Consider the following 19,830-nt stretch of genomic DNA (forward strand, 5'->3'; position numbering starts at 1 on the left):
AAGAGTATATACATTCTCATCATTCAAGTTAAAATACGAATCTTTACAGAGCAAAGACTGGAATTACACACACCAAAATGTTAACAAGGGATATCCCTCGTCAGCAGTATTATGAGTGATTCCCCCTTTCAGTTTTCGCTCACCTCCTTCCCACTAAGAGACTCAGCATGTTCTCAACCAGAAGGTCTCAGTGTGGCCACGTGGAAAACACACTCACAGTATTTAATGAAACCACTGGGTCGGGGTGGGAGGCGGGGGCTGTATGTTTCGTTGCGCGTGATGGAACTGGGCCCACCTGGTGTGACTAAGTGAGCGATGTGTATTGGGCCATGTGCATTTCCTGGCCGGGAAAGTGGAGCAGTCAGGCAAGAAGCTGCCTGTGGAGGCTGCATGGACTTCACTGCCTGTGTGTGCGCGTCCATGTGTAGCATACATAGTTTATATACATACCACACAATATGTAAATATATGTTAGTGTGCACATACTTAGGTATAACATGATGCCTATGGCATGAAAAGTTCACCCTTGAATAACGCAGGGTTAGGGCTGCCGGCCTCCAGGCAGCTGGGGATCCCCCAAAGCTTTACTAATTGCCACTGTTGACTGGAAGCCTTACTGAGCCTTTGGTTAACACATACTTGTTTGTTTATGTATGAGTACTATTCTTACAGTAAAGTGAGCTACAAAAAAAGAATGTTACTAAGAACATCATGCACAGCATCTAATGAAAAACCTGCACATAAGTGGATCTGCACAATTCAAACCCATGTTGTGTAAAGGTTATTTGATGTGTGTGTAAACTACATCTGTAACCTCCTATGAATCTATAGTTATTTCACGATTGAAGTGTCTATAAAATGATACTAGGTTGCCTTCACAAGACTAAGTATTTCTGAAATATTGCTTGGCCAAGTTGTGTCCTGGAGAATGCCTGCCCCTGCCCAGGCTTGGCTTCCAGTGTCCACAATGTTTGCGTGTGTCTTGATAAAAATGGTCTTCCCAGTTCTTGCTTTCCCCCCAGGAAATAACATCTTGATTGTGGCCCATGCATCTTCTCTGGAAGCATGTACCTGCCAGCTTCAGGGCCTGTCACCTCAGAACTCCAAGGACTTTGTACAAATGGTCCGAAAGGTAATCTATGCTTGCATTTCAGAGCCTGTGGCCCTAGCGATTTTAGAGCCATTCAGTGACTGCCGGAAGCTGAGTTTTCTGAGCTGGGAGATGCATTTATTGACTCTCTCACCAAGATTACTGAGTGGTGGTAACCTGTGTAAGGTACTTTAGTGGGTCTTGTATGAGAGAAGAAGAACTGTTTGACCTAGTTCTAGTTTCTGAGCTAAAATGTAGGACGTAGCTAAGTCTAAGCAGACTGTCTGGTTTCCCCTGAGGGGCTGTGGGTGGAAGGAATAACGGTGAGTGAGCCAGTGGCATCTGCCAGCTCGGCTGAGAGGGCCTGGCTGGGAGGCCATGGGCAGTAGTGATTTAAACTGTCAGGCTGAGGGCAAGCCCAAGAGAGGGCAGGGAGACAGAGCCCAGGAGGCTGGCTGACTCCTCCTTTTCATGCCATCACCCCCCTCTGCCCCCGTCATTTCCTTCCAGGACACTCAGATGTACCCTCTAAACCCCAGAGAACCTGGTTCAAACTCCATTGCAATTCTTTTCTCGTGTTTTTAAAAGCTTATTTATGCATCTGTCCTTCCCATTGCTCTGTAAGCGGCTTGAGGGCAGAGATTTTTGTCTTGTTTATAGTGCAACTCTAGACACACACACAAAAATAAGCTTCTAAAAGCCATAAGCCCTGCAGTAAGGAAGGACCAGTTCCACCTCTGAATGTTGCAGATACACATGGAAATAAATAAATAAAGCCAGGTGAGACAGACAAACAGCTTTTCCAAAATTGAATAATTTTCCTATTCTCTAACTATAGTTTCAGACATGTTTAAGCTTTGTTTTTAGCTTGACTTGCAATTATGAAATAGGAATTGCCTGGCCTGCATGGCTCAGTCAGTGGTTGAGCATCATCCCCTGCACTAAGAGGTCATCAGTTTGATTCTGGATCACAGCACTTGCCCGGATTGCGGGCTTGATCCCTGTTGGGGCATGCAGGAGGCAGCCATAGATGTTTCTCTCCCACTGATGTTTCTCTCTCTCTCTCCCTTCCTACCTCTCTAAAAATCGATAAAAACATTTCTTAAATTAGGAATTGACTCCCCGCACCTCAGCTTCATGTGCTGTCCTCTTTCCTGCCACACCTCAGGGCAGCCTGCAGTGGACAGTTCATCGCACTGGAGGAGCTCACATCTAATGAGCCCTTCTGATGGGTCCTTTTGCAGGGTGACTGCTCTTCCCTCGAGCCTACCAGCCTTTTCCTTTTCATTTTCCTTCTGGGTTTTGGGGGGATGCTTGTCTACAAAGCCCCTATTAATTCCTCTGAGTATTTATTTCAAGGGCCACCTGAGTTACTCTGTTTAGGTAAAAGTTGCAGCATTAAAGCTATTTCCTGTTCTTTACACTCTTCCTTCAGATTCCGTACTTGGGGTTTTGCTCCTGTGAAGAACTGGGAGAAACTGGAATCTGGCAGCTGAGGGACCCACCCATCCTTCCTCTCACCCATGGACCCACTGGGGGCTTCAACTGGAGAGAGACCTTGCTACAAGAATGAGCCACATCTGCGGAAGGAAACAGGCTTTGGAAAGCCCTGGGGAGACGTATTTTCTGTGTGTTTAGTAACCGTGAAGAAGTCTGCACCACGCTATCAGCAACAGCGCAGAATAACTTAGCCCACTCCCTTTCATGCTTTAAAATGCCCGTGACGGAGACTTGCATAGGAAAAAACTTGGCTGAGACATAAAGCTCATTCTCTCTGGACTCCTTTTTGGTTAGCAAGGCTTTTGGGACTTGTCTTCCTCCGTCGAGGCACCTGCTACTGCAGAGGCTGTAGCCTTCCTTCCTCCATGGCCCAGACCGCCGCCCCCCCCAGGCTCCCGGAGGGAGGAGCCGGCCGTGGGGGTTGCCGGAGGAGGGAGCACATCCAGCACCCGCTGGAGGGACCTGAGCTGCCCGTGTGGTGGTGGGAGGTCCTCTTAGCTCCATGTTCCCGGGAGGCAGCGCCACGCTGAAGGCTTCTCAGGTTATCAGCAGACGGGCCCTGCAAAGAGCTGTTCTGAGCTTACACTCCGACTTCTGCCGTCGAGATGGCCACCAGGGCCGCCAGCTCCCACGCTGCCCAGAGGGTGGCAGGGACCCGGCTCAAGCGCCCCGAGCCCCGGCCACGCTCTGTGCAGAGCCACGCTCTGTGAAAGGGCAGGCAAAGCACTTTTGCTCTCTGAAGCACTTGTGGACACTCAGGAGGAATAAGATAAGGTGTGAAGTAGTCAGTTGTAGGAACAAAGAACTGAAAACCACGAAGTGGCTGACTGATCCGTGTTGCCACCGAGGAGCCCAGAGCTTCTGATCGCCGAGCTGCTCCTCCTTGGGCCCTGAGTCTGTGAAGGAGGCTGACGCTCTAAAAGGCTGTGTGTGACATACATTATTTGAGTGAGAAAAAGCTCATTCTTGTGCAATATGCCCATGGGCAGGGTGTCATCACTCAGATGCAGTCCACGTCAGTCATACGAGGCCAGCTGAGAGGCACCAGCCACACGAGGGATGTGCAAACCAAGTCAGGGACCTAGTTTAAGTGGTGCCAGTTATGCTTGCACTGCTACCCGAGCTGTCATTTTTGTTTGCTTTTCTAGGATAATTTTAAATATGTAGACAGGGCTACTTAGATGCAGTTAGGAGAACCACACCTTGTGGCTTCGCTTCAGACTTGCTGGATTTAGAGGGAGTTTACAAAAAAGAAAAAAAAAAGACAATCAAGCCAAAACATCAGTTATCAGAGTCTGTTCAGTTGTGTGACTCGCTGAGGGCTGCGGGCAGCAGACAGTGGCCAGGTGGGTGCAGCTCACTGTGTGAGGATGGGAGCCACCCAAAGGGACATCAGTGCAAACCGAATCAGTAGCTCCTGCAGCACTGAGGATGCTCCCCAGCCCAGGTGCATGACGCCTGGTGTATAAACAGGTCCATGAGCCGTTTGACCTGGGAATTTGATGATCCTGGAAACAAAGGGAATGTGTGCTGATCGGCCAGAGGATTAGAGAGGGGTTTTACAGTCACTTAAAGAAATGTGTCATGAATTTTACATTTTAAGAAGCAAATCTTGATTTCTAGCATTGTGCAAACAGCTTCTGAATATGAAAGTAACTCTATGCTGACCCCAGTGGTTAATATGAATGTTTTAATCTTCAAATGGTGACATACTCCCTAAAGGGTTATTTTTTTATCCTGGCTCTAGGATAGCTGCCATTCATTTTTCTTTTTTTAAAATATGCTTTTATTGATTTTAGAGAGAGAAAGGGAGAGAGAGAAAAAATATCAATGAGAGAAACATCAACATGGAACTGCTGCCCCCAGCACCCACCCCTAGTATGCCCCCTACTGGGGATGGAGCCCACAGCCCGGGCATGTGCCCTGACCAGGAATCAAATGGAACCGCTGGCCTCTTGGTGCCCGGTCGACACTTAGCCATGGAGCTGCACTGGCCGGCCACGCATTCCTTTATCCATGAGGACGTGAGCCACTGCTCGGTCAGACTTGCTGGCACATTGTGCTTTAGGCGCCGCACACATTCCCATGGCCTCAGTGCCCAGGACAACGCCTGAATCCGCCGTGCGGGTTCCTGGACAATGGCAGCATGTTCTGGGCTGTGTCTGCACCCACACAGAACCACGTTCCAAGCGGGCTCTCCTCCCCTGCCCTCTGGTGGCATTAGTTCCAGGATGCACTGCAATCCATTGCCCCTGGTCCAGTGTGCACAGAGCCTTGAGCGAAAGGGGGCAGAGACTGGAATCATTTTCTGAATAATTCAGGTGGGAAACACTGTGTAAACAAAGAGTTCATTCCTCTGTTTTAATTATCCAGATTGTTTTTCAAAACGGCCTGAAAATCTGAATTCACATTGAATTCTCCTTTCACACTTATCTATTTAAGCAACCAAACTTAAACTCCAAATGAGAAATTCTTTGGAAATCATGTTGAATGTATGTGTATTAAAAGAAACATGATTTCATATTCATCCCAAAATTCTGGGTTAATATTACAACCTGAAGTGCAGGCTGGTTATTTTTATCTCGGCTGATGCTCCTGAAGAACGGATGCTGATGGAGGAGGTTGGGGGCCAGGAGAAGGAGGGAGAGGGAATGCAGATCAAAACCCAATGGCTCGTGCGGAAGGAATCGTTTCTTTTCGTGTAGAAAGTTACTGGAGACAAACAGGTGAATTAACTAACGGATTTGATCTAGGCTTGAAAGTCTGCAGCATTTTGCTCTAGTAATACCCCAGGATCATGCATGAGTGGCTCTTGGTTTCCGTGACTTAAAAGCTACATCTCTCCTGGTGGGCTGGAGTGATTTAATGCAGAAACTGAGTTTCATTTCCTGATGGTTGGTAGCCAGGGCCTTACAGCTTCACCCCAGCCTGCAGTTCCTGATATGTGTTTCCATGACATCCAGATTCATAGACTCTGATGGCTGATTAAATGGCCACTGTGGCTGAAAGAGGGAGGTATTTTCACCCTGTAGTGCAGGGCTTCCAGCAGGTTCTACTTTTTGTTTGAATAATACTGCAACCAAAGAATTATTTTAAAATAACCTTATATTTGAAAGCTGATTTTGCAAAAAATAAATAAAAATAATATTTTCTAGAGTGAAGTCAGTCTGGTAAGTCAGTGTTGTTAATTTCCTTGCCTGGTAGGCTGACCTGGCCCTTCTGTCAGTGGTATGTGGAGTGCGTCCCGATTGCCCTCCAGCTGAGTTCGGCACTGCCATTGTGGTCTTCCTCGCAGTGCATTTATATCAACAAAGCCTCCTCTCGCACGCGCCTGGAGTCCTGTCTGAGGAAGCGTCCATGCGGTGAGATGGGAGGTTCTCCTTGTAGCTTGGCCGCTGTCGCCCAGCGTTCAGCTGGAAGGTGTCACTGAGTGCTCTTCTGGATTTACTCCAATGTGTGTGTGAGCATGCGGATGAGCTGCCTTTGACTCTCACAGGCTCCGTCACAGCTCACTGTTCCCGCCGGTGCTTGGAGGGCTGTTTGCTTTTAAATTGTAGTCCTGCCCCTGTGAGAACCAGAGGCGCGCGCTGGCCCGCCAGGAGGGACCAGACTGGCCTAGCAGGCTGGGGAAGGAGCGAGTTAGCATCTATTTAGGTTAATATTCACTTTACAAAGGTGAAGGGGGATGTTTCCTTAGTGCTGGAAGATGCTCTTCATCTTTAAAGACGGGATTAAGATGAGATTTGTTTCTCTTTAACACTTCAACATATTGAATTTCCCAGGAAAGCCATTATGAAAAAGCACGGGAAGGAAAAGCACTGCCTCTATAATATAGAAGAAATAACGAGTTTTAAGTACATGCAAATTACGCTTAGTGTATGTAGGTTTAAAATTAAAATGATGAGCAGTCAAACTTAATATACAACTAGTTCTTATAAATGTGTGACCTGGCGCCACGTAGCTGCCATCACTCCTAGAAGATGCGACTTTGCAGCTGCTGTTCTGGGGTGCCGTGCAGGATGCCCGGGGAGCGTGTGCTGGCTCTCGGATCGCCATCCAGGTGCGAACAGCCGTGTGCTCTGGTGATGCACAGGCCAGTCTGCATCCCCGCTCTCAGAGGTGTATTGGCTTCTTCCTCACTCACAGGGCTGCTTTCCTGTGCTAATCTTGTGCTTATGGGGAGGAGGAGGTCTCTGTGAAAAAGAAGCCACACCAACTGCATCGGCAAGTTCCTCTCGAGTGCCTGTGGCACCTGCGTGCTCCTGGCTGGGCTCCCCACAGCCCTCCGCCAGCACACTCCGCCCCGCGGGCATCGCCCTCACCGTGGCCCGCAGCTGCTCTAATAGAAGAGGCTGTCCTCGGCCAATCCAGAGCGGCCTCGTATTAAATTCCGAGTGGTCTGTGCTCTGTCACGTGTCCAGCTGTCACTGTGGTCACTATTGTCTGGTAAACGTCCATCGAGAGTGTGAGGGCCAAGGGCCACCGGCTGCTGATGGAGATGGAGGATGCTGGGCAGCACTGGGCCTGGTCCCTTCAGAAGGGGTGTCCCTGTGAGTCCTCAGGCTGAAGAGATGGAAACCCATTCCCGGGTGGAAGGCAAGCACCAAAACGCTTCCTCTGCCCACATGGGAGTGTCTGGCCCCACTGCTGCCCATGCAGGAGGTGCTCGGGAGCCGTCCCCGTGTGAGAGTGTGGGTAAGAGAAAGGAAATCCAGCCCCAGCAGGCTCCATGCTACCCACAGCCACAGACCCCAGTTTTCACATTCACGTGACTGTTGTTACCCTATACTGTTACAATTGTTCCAATATTAGTTGTTAATCTTTATGTAGACCCAATTTTTAACATAATGATATGTTAAGCAAGTAGATTTTAAATAAACCACGTAGGAAAATGTATGCCCAGGAAGTGATGCCAGTTTTCATGGACACAACCAGATCCTACTCTGGCAGGTGAACATCCTGAGGAGGTGTGGACGAGAGGGACCACACACCAAACCTCACCCGCTCAGGGGGGCCTGCAGGGCCGCCTTACACACTCAGAGACCTGCAGCAACCACAGAGGATGGTCTGGAAGGAAAACTTTAACTAAAAGCAGTGATGGTGGGTAGTCATGTCCTAGACCGGCATCTTCCCAGACAAGATCACCTTTACCTTAACTGAGCCGATTGTCTTTACATCTGCGATAACATACTGGAATGTGAAAGTGATGTCCCTATGTCTGCACTGCTCAGTGGAGACCACACATCCCCTCATTGCTAATGACTTCATTGGTGACTGTTAAACTGTCCTGCACCCACCTAAGCAAAAGAGGTACCTGTCTATCATTTTACTTTTTATCCAATCTCAGAGGTTTCCCTGCTTTGCTTTCTCTCGCCTCTAATCTATCACCAATGGATTTCTTATAACCCACCTACCTCTCCTCCTTTGATTGAAATGTATAAAACAAGGTGAAAAACTGCCATTCTCCAGAGCATTGTCCAAGTATGTTGAGATTCTGCTTCCAGACAATTATTGACAGTTTGGCTCAAATAAACTCACAAAAATTCTTCACAGGTTTGAATGTTTCTTATTTTTTAAAAAGGTTATCTTTACTTTTTTTTTTTCATTTCTCTCTTTTTTTCCATTTTTAAATTAAGGTATTATATGTGTACATATCTTACCATTGCTCCACCCCCCCCACCCCACTCCCATACATGCCCTCACTCCCCCCGCTCCCCAGTGTTTTGTGTCCATTGGTTATGCTTATATGCATGCATACAAGTTCTTCGGTTGATCTCTTATCTCCCACACCTCTCCCTAACCTTCCCGCTGTAATTTGACAGTCTAATGCTTTATTGCCTCTGTATCTATCTTTTTGTTCATCAGTTTATAATGTTCTTTATTATCCATAAATGAGTGAGATCATGTGGTGTTTTTCTTTCATTGACTGGTTTATTTCACTTAGCATGTTTTTCTCCAGTTCCATCCAGGTTACTGCAAATGATAAAAATTCCTTCTTTTGTATGTCAGCATAGTATTCCATTGTGTAGATGTACCATAGTTTTCTGATACAGTCATCTGCTAATGGGCACCTACACTGTTTCCAAATCTTAGCTATTGTAGATTGTGCTGCTATGAACATAGGGGTGCATATATCCTTTCTGATTGGTGTTTCTAGTTTCTTAGGATATATTCCTAGGAGTGAGATTACTGAGTCAAATGAGAGTTCATTTTTAGTTTCTTGAGGAAACTCCATACTATTCTCCACAGTGACTGCACCAGTCTGCATTCCCACCAGCAGTGCACGAGGGTTCCTTTTTCTCCACATCTTTGCCAACACTTGTTTTTTATTGGTTTGTTAATGATAGCCATTCTGACAGGTGTGAGATGGTACCGCATTGTCATTTTGATTTGCATCTCTCGGATAATTAGTTACTTTGAGCATGTTTTCATGTGTCTCTTGGCCTTCCTTCTGTCTTCTTTCAAAAGGATTCTACTTAGGTTCGTTGCCCATTTTTTTAATTGATCATTTATCTTCCTTTTATTAAGTCGTATAAGTTGCCTGTAGATGTTGGAGATTAAACTTTTATCAGTGATAACATTTGCAAATATGTTCTCCCATACAGTGGGCTTTCTTGTTTTGCTGATGGTTTCTTTTGTTGTGAAAAAGCTTTTTATTTTGATGTAGTCCCATTTGTTTATTTCTCTTTAGCTTCCATTGCCGTAGGAGCAGTATCAGTGAAAAAGTTCTTTCAGAATATGTCTGAGATTTTGCTGCCTGTAGATTCCTCTAGTATTTTTATGATTTCTCATCTTATGTTTAAGTCCTGTATCTATTTTGAGTTTATTTTTTTGTGAATGGTGTAAGTTGGTGATCTAGTTTCATTTTTTTTTGCATGTATCTGTCCAATTTTTTCAACACCATTTATTGAAGAGACTGTCTTGACTCCATTGTATGTTCATGTCTCCTTTGTCAAATATTAATTGAGCATAGTGGTTTGGGTCGATATTTGGATTGTCTATTCTATTCACTGGTCTATACGTCTGTTCTTGTGCCAGTGCCAGGCTGTTTTGAGAACAGTGACTTTGTAATACAGCTTGAAATCTTGTATTGGGAATCTTCCTACTTTATTCTCATTTCTCAGGATTGCTGTGGCTATTTGGTGTCTTTTTTTATTCCAGATGAATTTTTGGAGAGTTCTTTCTAGGTCTGTGAAATATGCCATTGGTATTTTAATGGGGAGTACATTGAATCTATAGACTGCTTTGGGTAGTATGGATATTTTAATGATGTTGATTCTCCCAATCTATGAACATTGTATCTTCTTCCATCTGTTTATGTCTTCCTCTCTCTCTTTTTATCAGTGTGTTGTAGCTTTCCACGTATAGGTTTTTTACCTCCTTAGTTAAGTTTATTTCTAGGTATCTTAATTTCTTTGGTGCTATGATAAATGGGATTGCTTTTTTAGTCTCTCTTTCTGTAAGTTCACTATTGGTATATAGAAATGCCATAGATTTATTGACATTAATTTTGTATCCTGCTACATTGCCAAATTCATTTATTAAATCTATTAGTTTTTTGATGGAGTCTTTTCATATTTTTATGTACAATATCTTGTCATTTGCAAATAAGAACAGTTTCACTTCTTCTTTTTCAATTTGGATGCCATTTATTTTTTCTTGTTTTCTGATCACAATGTCTAGTACTTCTAATACTATGTCAAACAGGAGTGGTGAGAGTGGGCATCCTGTCTTGTTCCTATTTTTAGGGGAAATGGTTTTAGTTTTTGCCCATTGAGTATAATGTTAGCTGTGGCTTTATCATATATAACTTTTATTATGTTGAGGTTTGATCCTTGTATTCCCACCTTGCTGAGAATTTTTATCAACAAAGGGTGTAGGATTTTGTTAAATGCTTTTTATGCATCAACTCATATGTCTATGTGATTTCTATCTCTCAATTTGTTTATGTGATATATCACATTTATTGATTTGCAGATATTGTACCATCCTTGCATTCCTGGGATAAATCCTACTTGGTAATGGTGTATGAACTTTCTGATGTAAAAAAAATCAGATATGCTAGAATTTTGTTGAGGATTTTGGCATCTATGTTCATAAGGAATATTGGCCTGTAATTCTCTTTCATCGTGTTGTCTTTATCTGGTTTTGGTATTAGGGTAATGCTGGCTTCATAGAATGAGCTTGGAAGTGTTCCTTCCTCTCGAATTTTTTTGAATAGTCTGAGGAGGATAGGCTTTTAGTTCTTCCTTTAATGTTTGGTAAAACTCCCCTGTGAAGCCAACTGGCCCTGGGCTTTTGTTTGCTAGAAGCTTTTTGATGAGTGCTTCAATTTCTTTCATAGTTACTGGCCTATTGAGCTGTTTAGATTCTTCCTGATTGAGTTTTGGATGGTTATATTTTTCCAGGAATCTGTCTATTTCCTCCAGGTTGTCCAGTTTGTTGGAATAGAGTTGTTCGAGTATTTTGTAACAGTCCTTTGGTGCAATGGTAAATGGGACTGACGGGGTCTGTTGTTATTTCATCTCTTTCATTTCTGATTTTGTTTATTTGGGTTCTCTCTTTGTTTCTTGGTGAGCCTGGCTAGAGGTTCATCAATCTTGTTTATCCTTTCAAAGAGCCAGCTCTTAGTTTTGTTGATCTTTTGTATTGTTTCTTTGGTCTCTATGTCTTTTATCTTCGCTTCTCTTTATTATTTCCTTCCTTCTGCTTACACTGGGCTTTTCATGTTGCTCTTTTTTTACCTCTTTGAGTTTTGAGTTTTATGGCTAAGTAATTTATTACCTTTTTTTTTTTTTTTTTTTTTTTTTTTTTTTTTTTTTGCTGTAGAGCTATGAACTTCCCTCTCAAGACTGGTTTTGCTGCGATCCATAGATCCATAGATTTTGGATTGTTGTGTTTTCATTGTCATTTGTTGCCAAGATGTTTTTTTATTTCTTCCTTGATCTCTCTGGTAACCCAGTCATGTTTAATAGAATGCTGTTTAGTCTCCATGTGTTTGATTTTTTTTGGATTATTTTTATTGTAGTTGATTTTCAGTTTTATGCCACTATGATCTGAGAAGATGCTTGAAATGATTTCTATCTTCTTCAATTTGAAGAGACTTCGCCTATGTCCCAGAATATGGTCTATCTTTGAAAATGACCCATGTGCACTTGAGAAGAATTTATATTTTGTGGTTTTTGGGTGAAATATTCTGAAAATGTCAATTAATTCCATCTGGTCTAGTGAGTCATTTAGAATTATTATTTCTTTGCTGATTTTTTTGTTTAGAGGATTTGTCCACTGGTGATATTGGGGTATTAAAGTCTCCTGCTATAAGTGTATTGTTGTCAATCTCTCCCTTGATATCATCCAGGAGTTTTTGTTGTTGTTGTTGTTGTTGTTGTTGTTTTAATGTATTTGGGTGCTGCTGTATTGGGTACATATATTTTGCCTGAGTTATTTCTTCTTGTTGGATTGTTCCCTTTAGTATTATGAAGTGGCCTTCCTTATCTCTTGTTATGTCCTTCACTTTGAGTTCTAATTCGTCAGATATAAGTATTGCTACCCCAGCGTTTTTTTCGTTTTCATTCACCTGGAAAACCTTTTTCCATCCCTTCACCCTCAGTCTGTGTGAATCTTTTTTTATGAGGTGGGTTTCTTGTAGACAGCAGATATATGGGTCTTGTTTTCTTATCCAGTCCGTTACCCTGTGTCTTTTGATTGGGGCATTTAATCCATTTACATTTAAAGTTATTACTGATAGGTACTTATCTGTCATCATTTTTATTCTTTACCCATGTTCCTTCTTCACTTTCTATTTTTCTTTTCTTTTCTTTTTTTCTTTTCTTTTCTTCTCTTTTCTTTTCTTTTTCCTTCCTTCCTTCCTTCCTTCCTTCCTTCCTTCCTTCCTTCCTTCCTTCCTTTCTTTCTTTCTTTCTTTCTTTTTTCAGCAGACTCTTTATCATTTCTTGCAGTGCTGGTTTGGTAGAAATAAATTCCTTTAGTCCTTTTTTTCTGTGAAGCTCCTGATTTCACCTTCAATTTTGATTGATAGTCTTGCTGGGTACAGTATTCTTGGATTCAGACCCTTCCTTTGCATGACTTTGTATATTTAATTCCATTCCCTTCTGGCCTGATGAGTTTCTGTTGAGAAATCAGTTGCTAGTCTGATGGGGGTTCCTTTGTATGTAACTTTCTGCCTCTCTCTTGTCACTTTTAAGATTCTTACTTTGTTGTTGGTGTTTGCCAATTCAATTATAATGTGCCTTGGCTTCAGTCTTTTGAGGTTCATTTTGCTTGGGACTCTGTAAACATCTTGGATTTATGTGGGTTTTGTCTTCCCTATATCTGGGAAGTTTTCTGTTATTATTTTTTCAAACAGGTTTTCTATTCCTTGCTCAGTTTCCTCCTCTTATTATGCAGCTGCTGTTTTGTTTCATGTTGTCCCATAGTTCTCTTAGGCTCTCCTCCTGTTTTTTAATTTTTTTCTGGAAGCTGCTCTACTTGGGTATTTTTTCCTACCTTGTCTTCTAGCTCACTGATGGAGTCCTCTGCTTCTTCTAGTCTATTCTTGATTCTTTCTATTGAGTTCTTTACGGCAGCGATGTAATTTTTCATTTTTTCCTTGATTTTTCTTCATTTCCTCTTGGTTCTTATTCATATTGTCGAATTTGTCCACCATTCTTTTCAGCCACCTTCTGATCATTTCTCTGAATTCTTTCTCTGATAGGTTGCTTGCCTCTATTTCATTTACTTCATTTTCTGGTGATGCCTGCTTTTCTTTCTCATGAAGGCTGTTTCTTTGTCTTTTTTGTCTCCCCATGATATCTCTTCTCTGGGTGTCTGGTTACATAGTTCTCTCTATTCTGTTTTGATTTAATATCACAGAACACAACACAACCAGGTACTGAACAGAAATGTATTCACGATATTAATAACTGTCAATAAAGGTGACCACCAGAGAAAAGCAAATTAGGGGATATGATAGAAAGAAGAAGAGGAAAAAGAAAGAAAGGAAAAAAGGAGTGCCAAAATGAAATTGGGGAAATGAAAAAAAGTAAGAGAGAAAAGAAAAAGACTAAGAAAGAAAAGGGGAAAAAACTATATATATATGATGAAAACTCCAATAGAACAGCCACTAATTCCAGCAAATGCTAGCAAAATGTACCTGGAGATTAATACAAACTACAAACAATAACTAATATCAAGAAAGGTGAGGGAAAACAGAAGCAAACAAACAAACAAAAACAAAGCAAACAAACAAAAAAAAGAATAAGCAAAACAATCTCACAAGAAAGCATAAAAAATTGATATAATCAACATTCAACCAAACAACAACAAAGGGACAGAGAGAAACAATTTTTTGGATAATGAAGACAGAGAAGAGAGAGTTGTGTATGGACCTGGAGCAGGGGATTGGAAGTTAGATATATAAGTAGGGTAAAATTTTAACAAGGGGTAAACAGAAAGAATAGGGAAAATCTAAAGCAGGAAAATGGTAAGAGAAACAGTACACCAAAAGATGAAAAGTTAGAAAGAGAGTGTTAGCATAAAGGTAGAGTTGAGATAGAGTATGACAATGCTAAAGAAAAGATGAAAATAGAATGTAGAACACTAATCTAAAAGTAAAATAGAATGTAGAACACTAATCCAAAAGTAAAATAGAATGTAGAACACTAATCCAAAAGTAAAATAAAATGACACTTAAAAAAATAGTAGTAGTAATAATACTGATTGAAAATAAAACTAATAATTAAAATGGTAAAATTAAGTGAGGAAAAAATTTAAAAAAATTAGTTTATTAAGTAAAAGATGAAAAAAAAAAGTGCAATAATGAAGGTCATTCTCTTCCTCTACTGTTCTGTTTGGCACGCCTGTTTCCCAGTTAAGACAATATTGCACTTCCCTGTGTTCCCCTGCACCTCAGTGTTGTAAACCAGTCCTGATTTTTAAGCAGGCAGTGCCTTAATTTCTTGTATTCCTTTATTGATTATACAAGAGTCAATTTTTTACATAATTCAGCCCCTTGGTAGTAATGTTTCTGGATTGACTTCCAAGTCTATATGGCCTCTCTAACCTGTGCTTAGATCCTGCTTTCCCTGTGGCACTTAATACCGGTTTGTGGGAGTGGGCTGCCCAAGATCTGGCTCTCCAATGGTCACTCCCTGCCCTGATCCCCAGGTTACAGAAAAACAACTTTCCCCTGCAGTCTCCCATGGTGTCCCCAACTGGGTGATCCTATGTATTGGGCTTAGTAATCATAAGCAAGGATTTTAAGAGGAAAAAGCCCAAGTGTGAGAACAATGGGGCTGCACGCAAGTCTGCGCAGTCCTCATTTCCTCCTTGGGTCTAAGCAACCGGCACACTTTTAAAAATTTTAGGCTGTCCTTTTGTGTCAGATCATCTGCTTTTTAGAGATCCCTTCCATATTCACAGCTCATGCCAGCCCCACTAGTCACAGATTTTTCTAGACACAGACTTCCCCTGGCCCTCCAGCTCCCACAGTGCATGTATTCCTCTCTCCCACCAGGACCAGAGACCTCAGCTTATCTCAGGCAAAATCTGACCTTTCTATGTTGGAGTGAAGAGCTCCTCTGAATCCGCGTGTTTGCGCCAATTGGGGACCTGTGCTCTGGGGCTCGCAGATGTTCAGTGGTTGCCACAGTTGTAGATTTTCAGGCATCTGATAACATCCACTTTCCTCTTCAAGATGGCGCAGTCTCCGCATCCAAGCCCATAGCTCTGGGAGGGAACCCAGCAGCAGTGGGGGTTGCTGGTCAGGGGAACCCGTCTAACAGTCCCTCACCTTCTCCTGGAGTATAGCTGTCTCTTAACTCACCAACAAATACTCCCCGTGCAACCCTCAGCTGTTCTTTCTGCCCTGGGACAGGGATCGGGACCTGTCTGTCTATTCCGCTGCCATTTTTCTTCTCTCTCTGAATGTTTCTTACGTTAACAGAAACTTAGCAGCTAATGTTCACATCTGACAAAACATCAAGCCACGTTTGGTCTTTTGGCTGGTTCTTATCTGTTTTCTAAGTGACAGATCCATCCACAAACTCACTCTGCCCTTTCCCGACATATGTAAAGCCTGTCTGCAAACAGAGAAAATAATGCATCAGTGTGCTTGGGATTTGTTTAAGCTAAAATAAACAAAATGTGAGTGTGGTTTTTTTAAGTTGAGGACCAAAAAAGTCTTCCTTCTGAAGAGATAATAAAAAAAATACTTCATTTTGCCAGAAATAAATGAAAACCCCAGATGGCTTGCTCCTGGCCATGAGAAGCCACCCAGGCTTACTTAGCTTCCTGGTTGCCCTTGTGTTGACCAGCAGTCTAGACACATAGTCATATATCCCCTGAGGGGTCCCGGATTGGAGAGGGTGCAGGCTGGGCTGAAGGAGCCCCTCCCTCATGCATGGATTTCATGCACCGGGCCTCTAGTCTTAGAATATTTCCCTTTGCGTCATTTGAGTTAAGTGTGATGGACAAAGGGCTTCAGACAGGTGTGACACCAACCTCCAGTGAAGCCACTTCTCCAACCTAGTCTTTCCCTTTGTCACATGTGTTTTTACCTGTCACCAAACATCTAGTTGCTGTAAGTGTCCTCACCTTTTCAATTATGCCTTTTAACCTTCTTGTCAAGTTGATCACTTGTAGATTCCAAAAATGGCAGCTTGTCCAGCACATTATCCTCTTAAAACTTGCCTATGCCACCTCCCAGGGATACCAGACTGACCTGGATTTTGCCAAATCCCTCTCCCAGCATGAAGATTCCCCATTCTGTTTGCTCTCTTGTCCCTCTGTCAGTCACGGGAGAACCTCTGAGCCTTGGGATAGGCAGGCCTATGCACATTGACAGCATGAAACAGTTACAAGAAGATAGAGACCTTCATCCATTCACCATTTGTAAGATTACAAAGAAGCTAGTTTCTTTTCAAAGGGGTGGGAGGGGCTGATACCATCGCAATTAGCTAGTTATTAATAATAGGAAAGGAATGAAAGGGGTGCCAAGCATTATAAGCATGGCCATTTGGGCAGCTTCACCAGGAAGCTGCAGTTTCACGCCCCAGGAATCACTGGCCCACTCCCTGCCAGCCCCTGAGGAAGTGGTCCATCTAAGGGGAGATGTGCATGTGCAGTGAATCAGGATGACTAGGGAAAAGAGTTGCCTATCAGTCAAGTTGCCTATCAGTCAAGCCTGGAGAGCCATGGCTTGGTTAGAGTAGGCAGGGCCATTGCAAATCCACAAAAAGTTGGGAATATGTAATCCCTCAAACAAAGGGGTTTGTGCCCTTGCTCACTTTTCATTCTCCATTTCCTTGGACTTTGTACTCCCCTGTGTTCCCTCCACAGCCACATGGCCCACGGCCATGCAGACCCCACACAGTGGATGATGGACTTCATGCAGCAGGAAACACAATGTAAGCCCCTCTGATGCTGGATTGGATGGTGCCCTCACACGGAACAGAGACTCTGGAACACTGGGTTTGACTTTAGCTCTGCCGAAAGCAAAACGGGACTACTTCTTGGCAGGAAGGTGGGGGAGGGGCCTTGGAAACTCAGGGGTTTGATTCCACAGAAATAAATCTTTCTACAGGTCTCATCCTCCTGTGGGGGCCTCCAGAAATTCTTATTCCAGCTGCATCCCAAGATCTCCACCTTTACGGATAGCAATACTACATATTAAGAAATAAATAATTGTGTTTGCTGTTGCCAACATAAAAATTATACATATAGCCACTTTCTTGTCAGTGGGGAATATCAGGAACCAGGAAGGAAAATGGCCTCATTCATACTGATATTACTTTACTATTCTCCCATAAGTTAGCTTCTGTAATAGAAGAGAATATAAAAGTGAGTGGTTGACTTCTGTGGTTTGTCTAAGAAACTTGTAATGACTTACCACCTTCCCTTTGCCTAATCTTAAGAACACATTCTCACTTGATTCTCATCACCATTTTACAAGTGAGGATATCAAATATTATTGACTCATCACATAAAACTAGGATCTTAAGTTGGGGACTCATTCATCCATCTACAATATTGATTGAACTCTATGTTCCTAGCAGGTTGGCAGGCTGGGGCTACCATAGCAAGTAAGAAAACAGTGTGCCTGCTCTCAGGTAGTGGACAGGTGGATAATGAACAGGTAGATAGACAAGATACATAATTACAGCTGCTGACCAATAATGCTGTTTAGGAAAAATTCTGGGTCATATGGTAGAGAGTAGCTTTGGGAGGTGTGTGGGACACGGGGGTGCTACTTTATATAAGATGGTCAAGTCTGTTGTCCCCAAGCAGGTGGCACTTACACTGACAGGTAAGGTTGAAAAGAAGTGGGTCATAGTGAAGAGCCAAATGAGGAGGCTCCAGGAAGATAGAAAGTGCAGAAGCTCCCTGTGGAAATGAGCTGGCTGGAGTAGATATTGTAGAATACAAAAGTTAGGAAATAAAAGCTTAGTGAGATGGCACAAAGTGGGGGAAGTGAGGTTGCAGAAGTAGGCAGACCTGAAGACACGAGGTCCTGTACCCCAGGACTCCTATTATCTACAAGCAGAGTTTGGCCCACAGTCAGTATGGGTACACCCCACAATCAAGAATGTTTTTACAGCCTGTGTTTGTATGGCCCATAATTATAATGGCTGAAAAGCATCAAAAGAAGAATATTATTTTATGACCCATAATAATCATATGACATCCAAATTCCAGTGTCTTTAAATAAAACTTTATTAGTATGCAGCCACACTCATTCATTTACATATTGCCTATGGCTTCTTTCAGGATACAATGGCAGAAGTTAACAGTTAAAGCCATAAGGCCTACAAACCTTGGCTCTTTCTAGAAAACATTTGTTGACCTCTGTTGTAGACCAGGATGAAGCATTTGGAATTTGTTCTAAGCCCACAAAGTCTGACACTGGTTTGCCTGGCATAACAAATGAATAGATTGGTGGTGTCCAGTAGCTGGCAAAGTGACAGCCAGCACTTTCTAAGTAATTTGTATGTATAAGCCTCCTTCATCTCCTCCATGATTTATTTAGCAGATACTATTATTAGTCCCAATTTACCAAAGTTGAAGCTGAGTCTTAGAAGGATTCAACCGTTTGCCCAAAGTCACGTGGCTAGTGAGTCACATGGCAGATTCGACCACATCAGCCTGGTTCTGGAGCCTGGATTAATAGTTTAAAATATTTTCATAAATAAATTTTAAAGAAAATATTGCAGAACTATATGGCCCCTGAGGGACACAGCTTGGAAGGCTCTGCTCTCATCTAATCCCTCCTTGGTGGATGAGGACACGGAGGGAAGGCCTGTCCAGAGAGAGACCTGTGAGCCGAGACCCAGAGCTGGTGCCTGCTGTCCTGTGTACCTTCTCCTGAAATCAGCCTTCACGTGGGTTTTGTTAAATTAGACTAAGTTCTAGCAGAACCTTGAGAACAGAACCTCAGTTCCCACCCTTCTCCAGGCATAGCAGACCTGCCGGGCTTATAGGATGAGGTGCAGCCTCAGGTACTTGAGGGCCACGTGCCACTGAGCGGGCACTTTGGGTACCATATTTATTCATACCTCCCAGTCACCTTCTACTGCAGTTATTCTCCCCATTTTATGATTGTGGAAAAAGTGACCAAGAGGAAGTCATTTGCTCGGGGCCACATGGCTGCTAGTGGCAAGGGCCAGATGACAAGTCTAGTTCTCTCTGCTTCCTACCCCCATGCACATCGCACTAAAGTTCTGCTGATCTTAGGAAGCCTTTCTCAGTCAATAACCTGTTAGAAGGCTGCTGCTCCAGCTGAGAGACTCCACTGGCACTTTGTGTAAGTCTACAACAGTCCCCCAGATCCCAGCACTGGGGGAACTGGCCTTCGCTGCGCCTGCCGGGAAGGGCAGGTGAGTCACAGAAACACATGAAAGGACAAGAAGAAAGTTCAAGCCTCTCTCGTAATTGCAACAAAAACCCAGTGGCTTCCACCCAGGGGAAATCCCCTGTGTTTTGCGGCCGCTGAAGCAGTCCAACTTTCACCTGCTGAGTGAATGTCTCTTTTTTCTGTTTGTTTTTTTCTCAAGATAATCTACGTTGACCAAGGTGATGATGAAAGATGGAAAGGAACTTTTTTTGTTTGTCTAAAATCTGTCCCCACGCCACCACCCCACCCCATCAACTGTTCCTTCCTATTAGCCCCAACACATGCATGAGAACTTGAGGCAGCGGGGTCAACGTGACAAATGCCGTCGGCGGCAGGCCTCCCCCACACAAGG

At 43.3% G+C, this 19,830-nt stretch overlaps 1 protein-coding gene across 3 annotated transcripts in view; it reads left to right on the plus strand.

Annotated features, from left to right (window-relative positions):
- UBASH3B (ubiquitin associated and SH3 domain containing B) overlaps positions 1-8,143 on the plus strand; it is a 136,277-nt gene extending 128,134 nt beyond the window's left edge. The window contains exons 13-15 of one of the 3 annotated variants that reach the window (XR_014793557.1): positions 1,005-1,132; positions 2,526-7,787; positions 7,827-8,143. Coding sequence is in view for 2 of the 3 variants with exons in the window: in XM_084868432.1 (XP_084724558.1) it covers positions 1,005-1,132; positions 2,526-2,663 (266 nt within the window). In the remaining variant the exon portion in view is untranslated. Of the gene's footprint in view, positions 1-1,004; positions 1,133-2,525 lie in introns of all 3 variants that reach the window. The other 2 variants (XM_084868432.1, XM_084868433.1) reach the window with 2 other exon arrangements.
- The last annotated feature ends 11,687 nt before the right edge of the window (positions 8,144-19,830 follow it).

Source organism: Pipistrellus hanaki, assembly GCF_964339955.1.
Source record: "Pipistrellus hanaki genome assembly, chromosome: 19".
Lineage (NCBI taxonomy): Eukaryota > Metazoa > Chordata > Mammalia > Chiroptera > Vespertilionidae > Pipistrellus > Pipistrellus hanaki.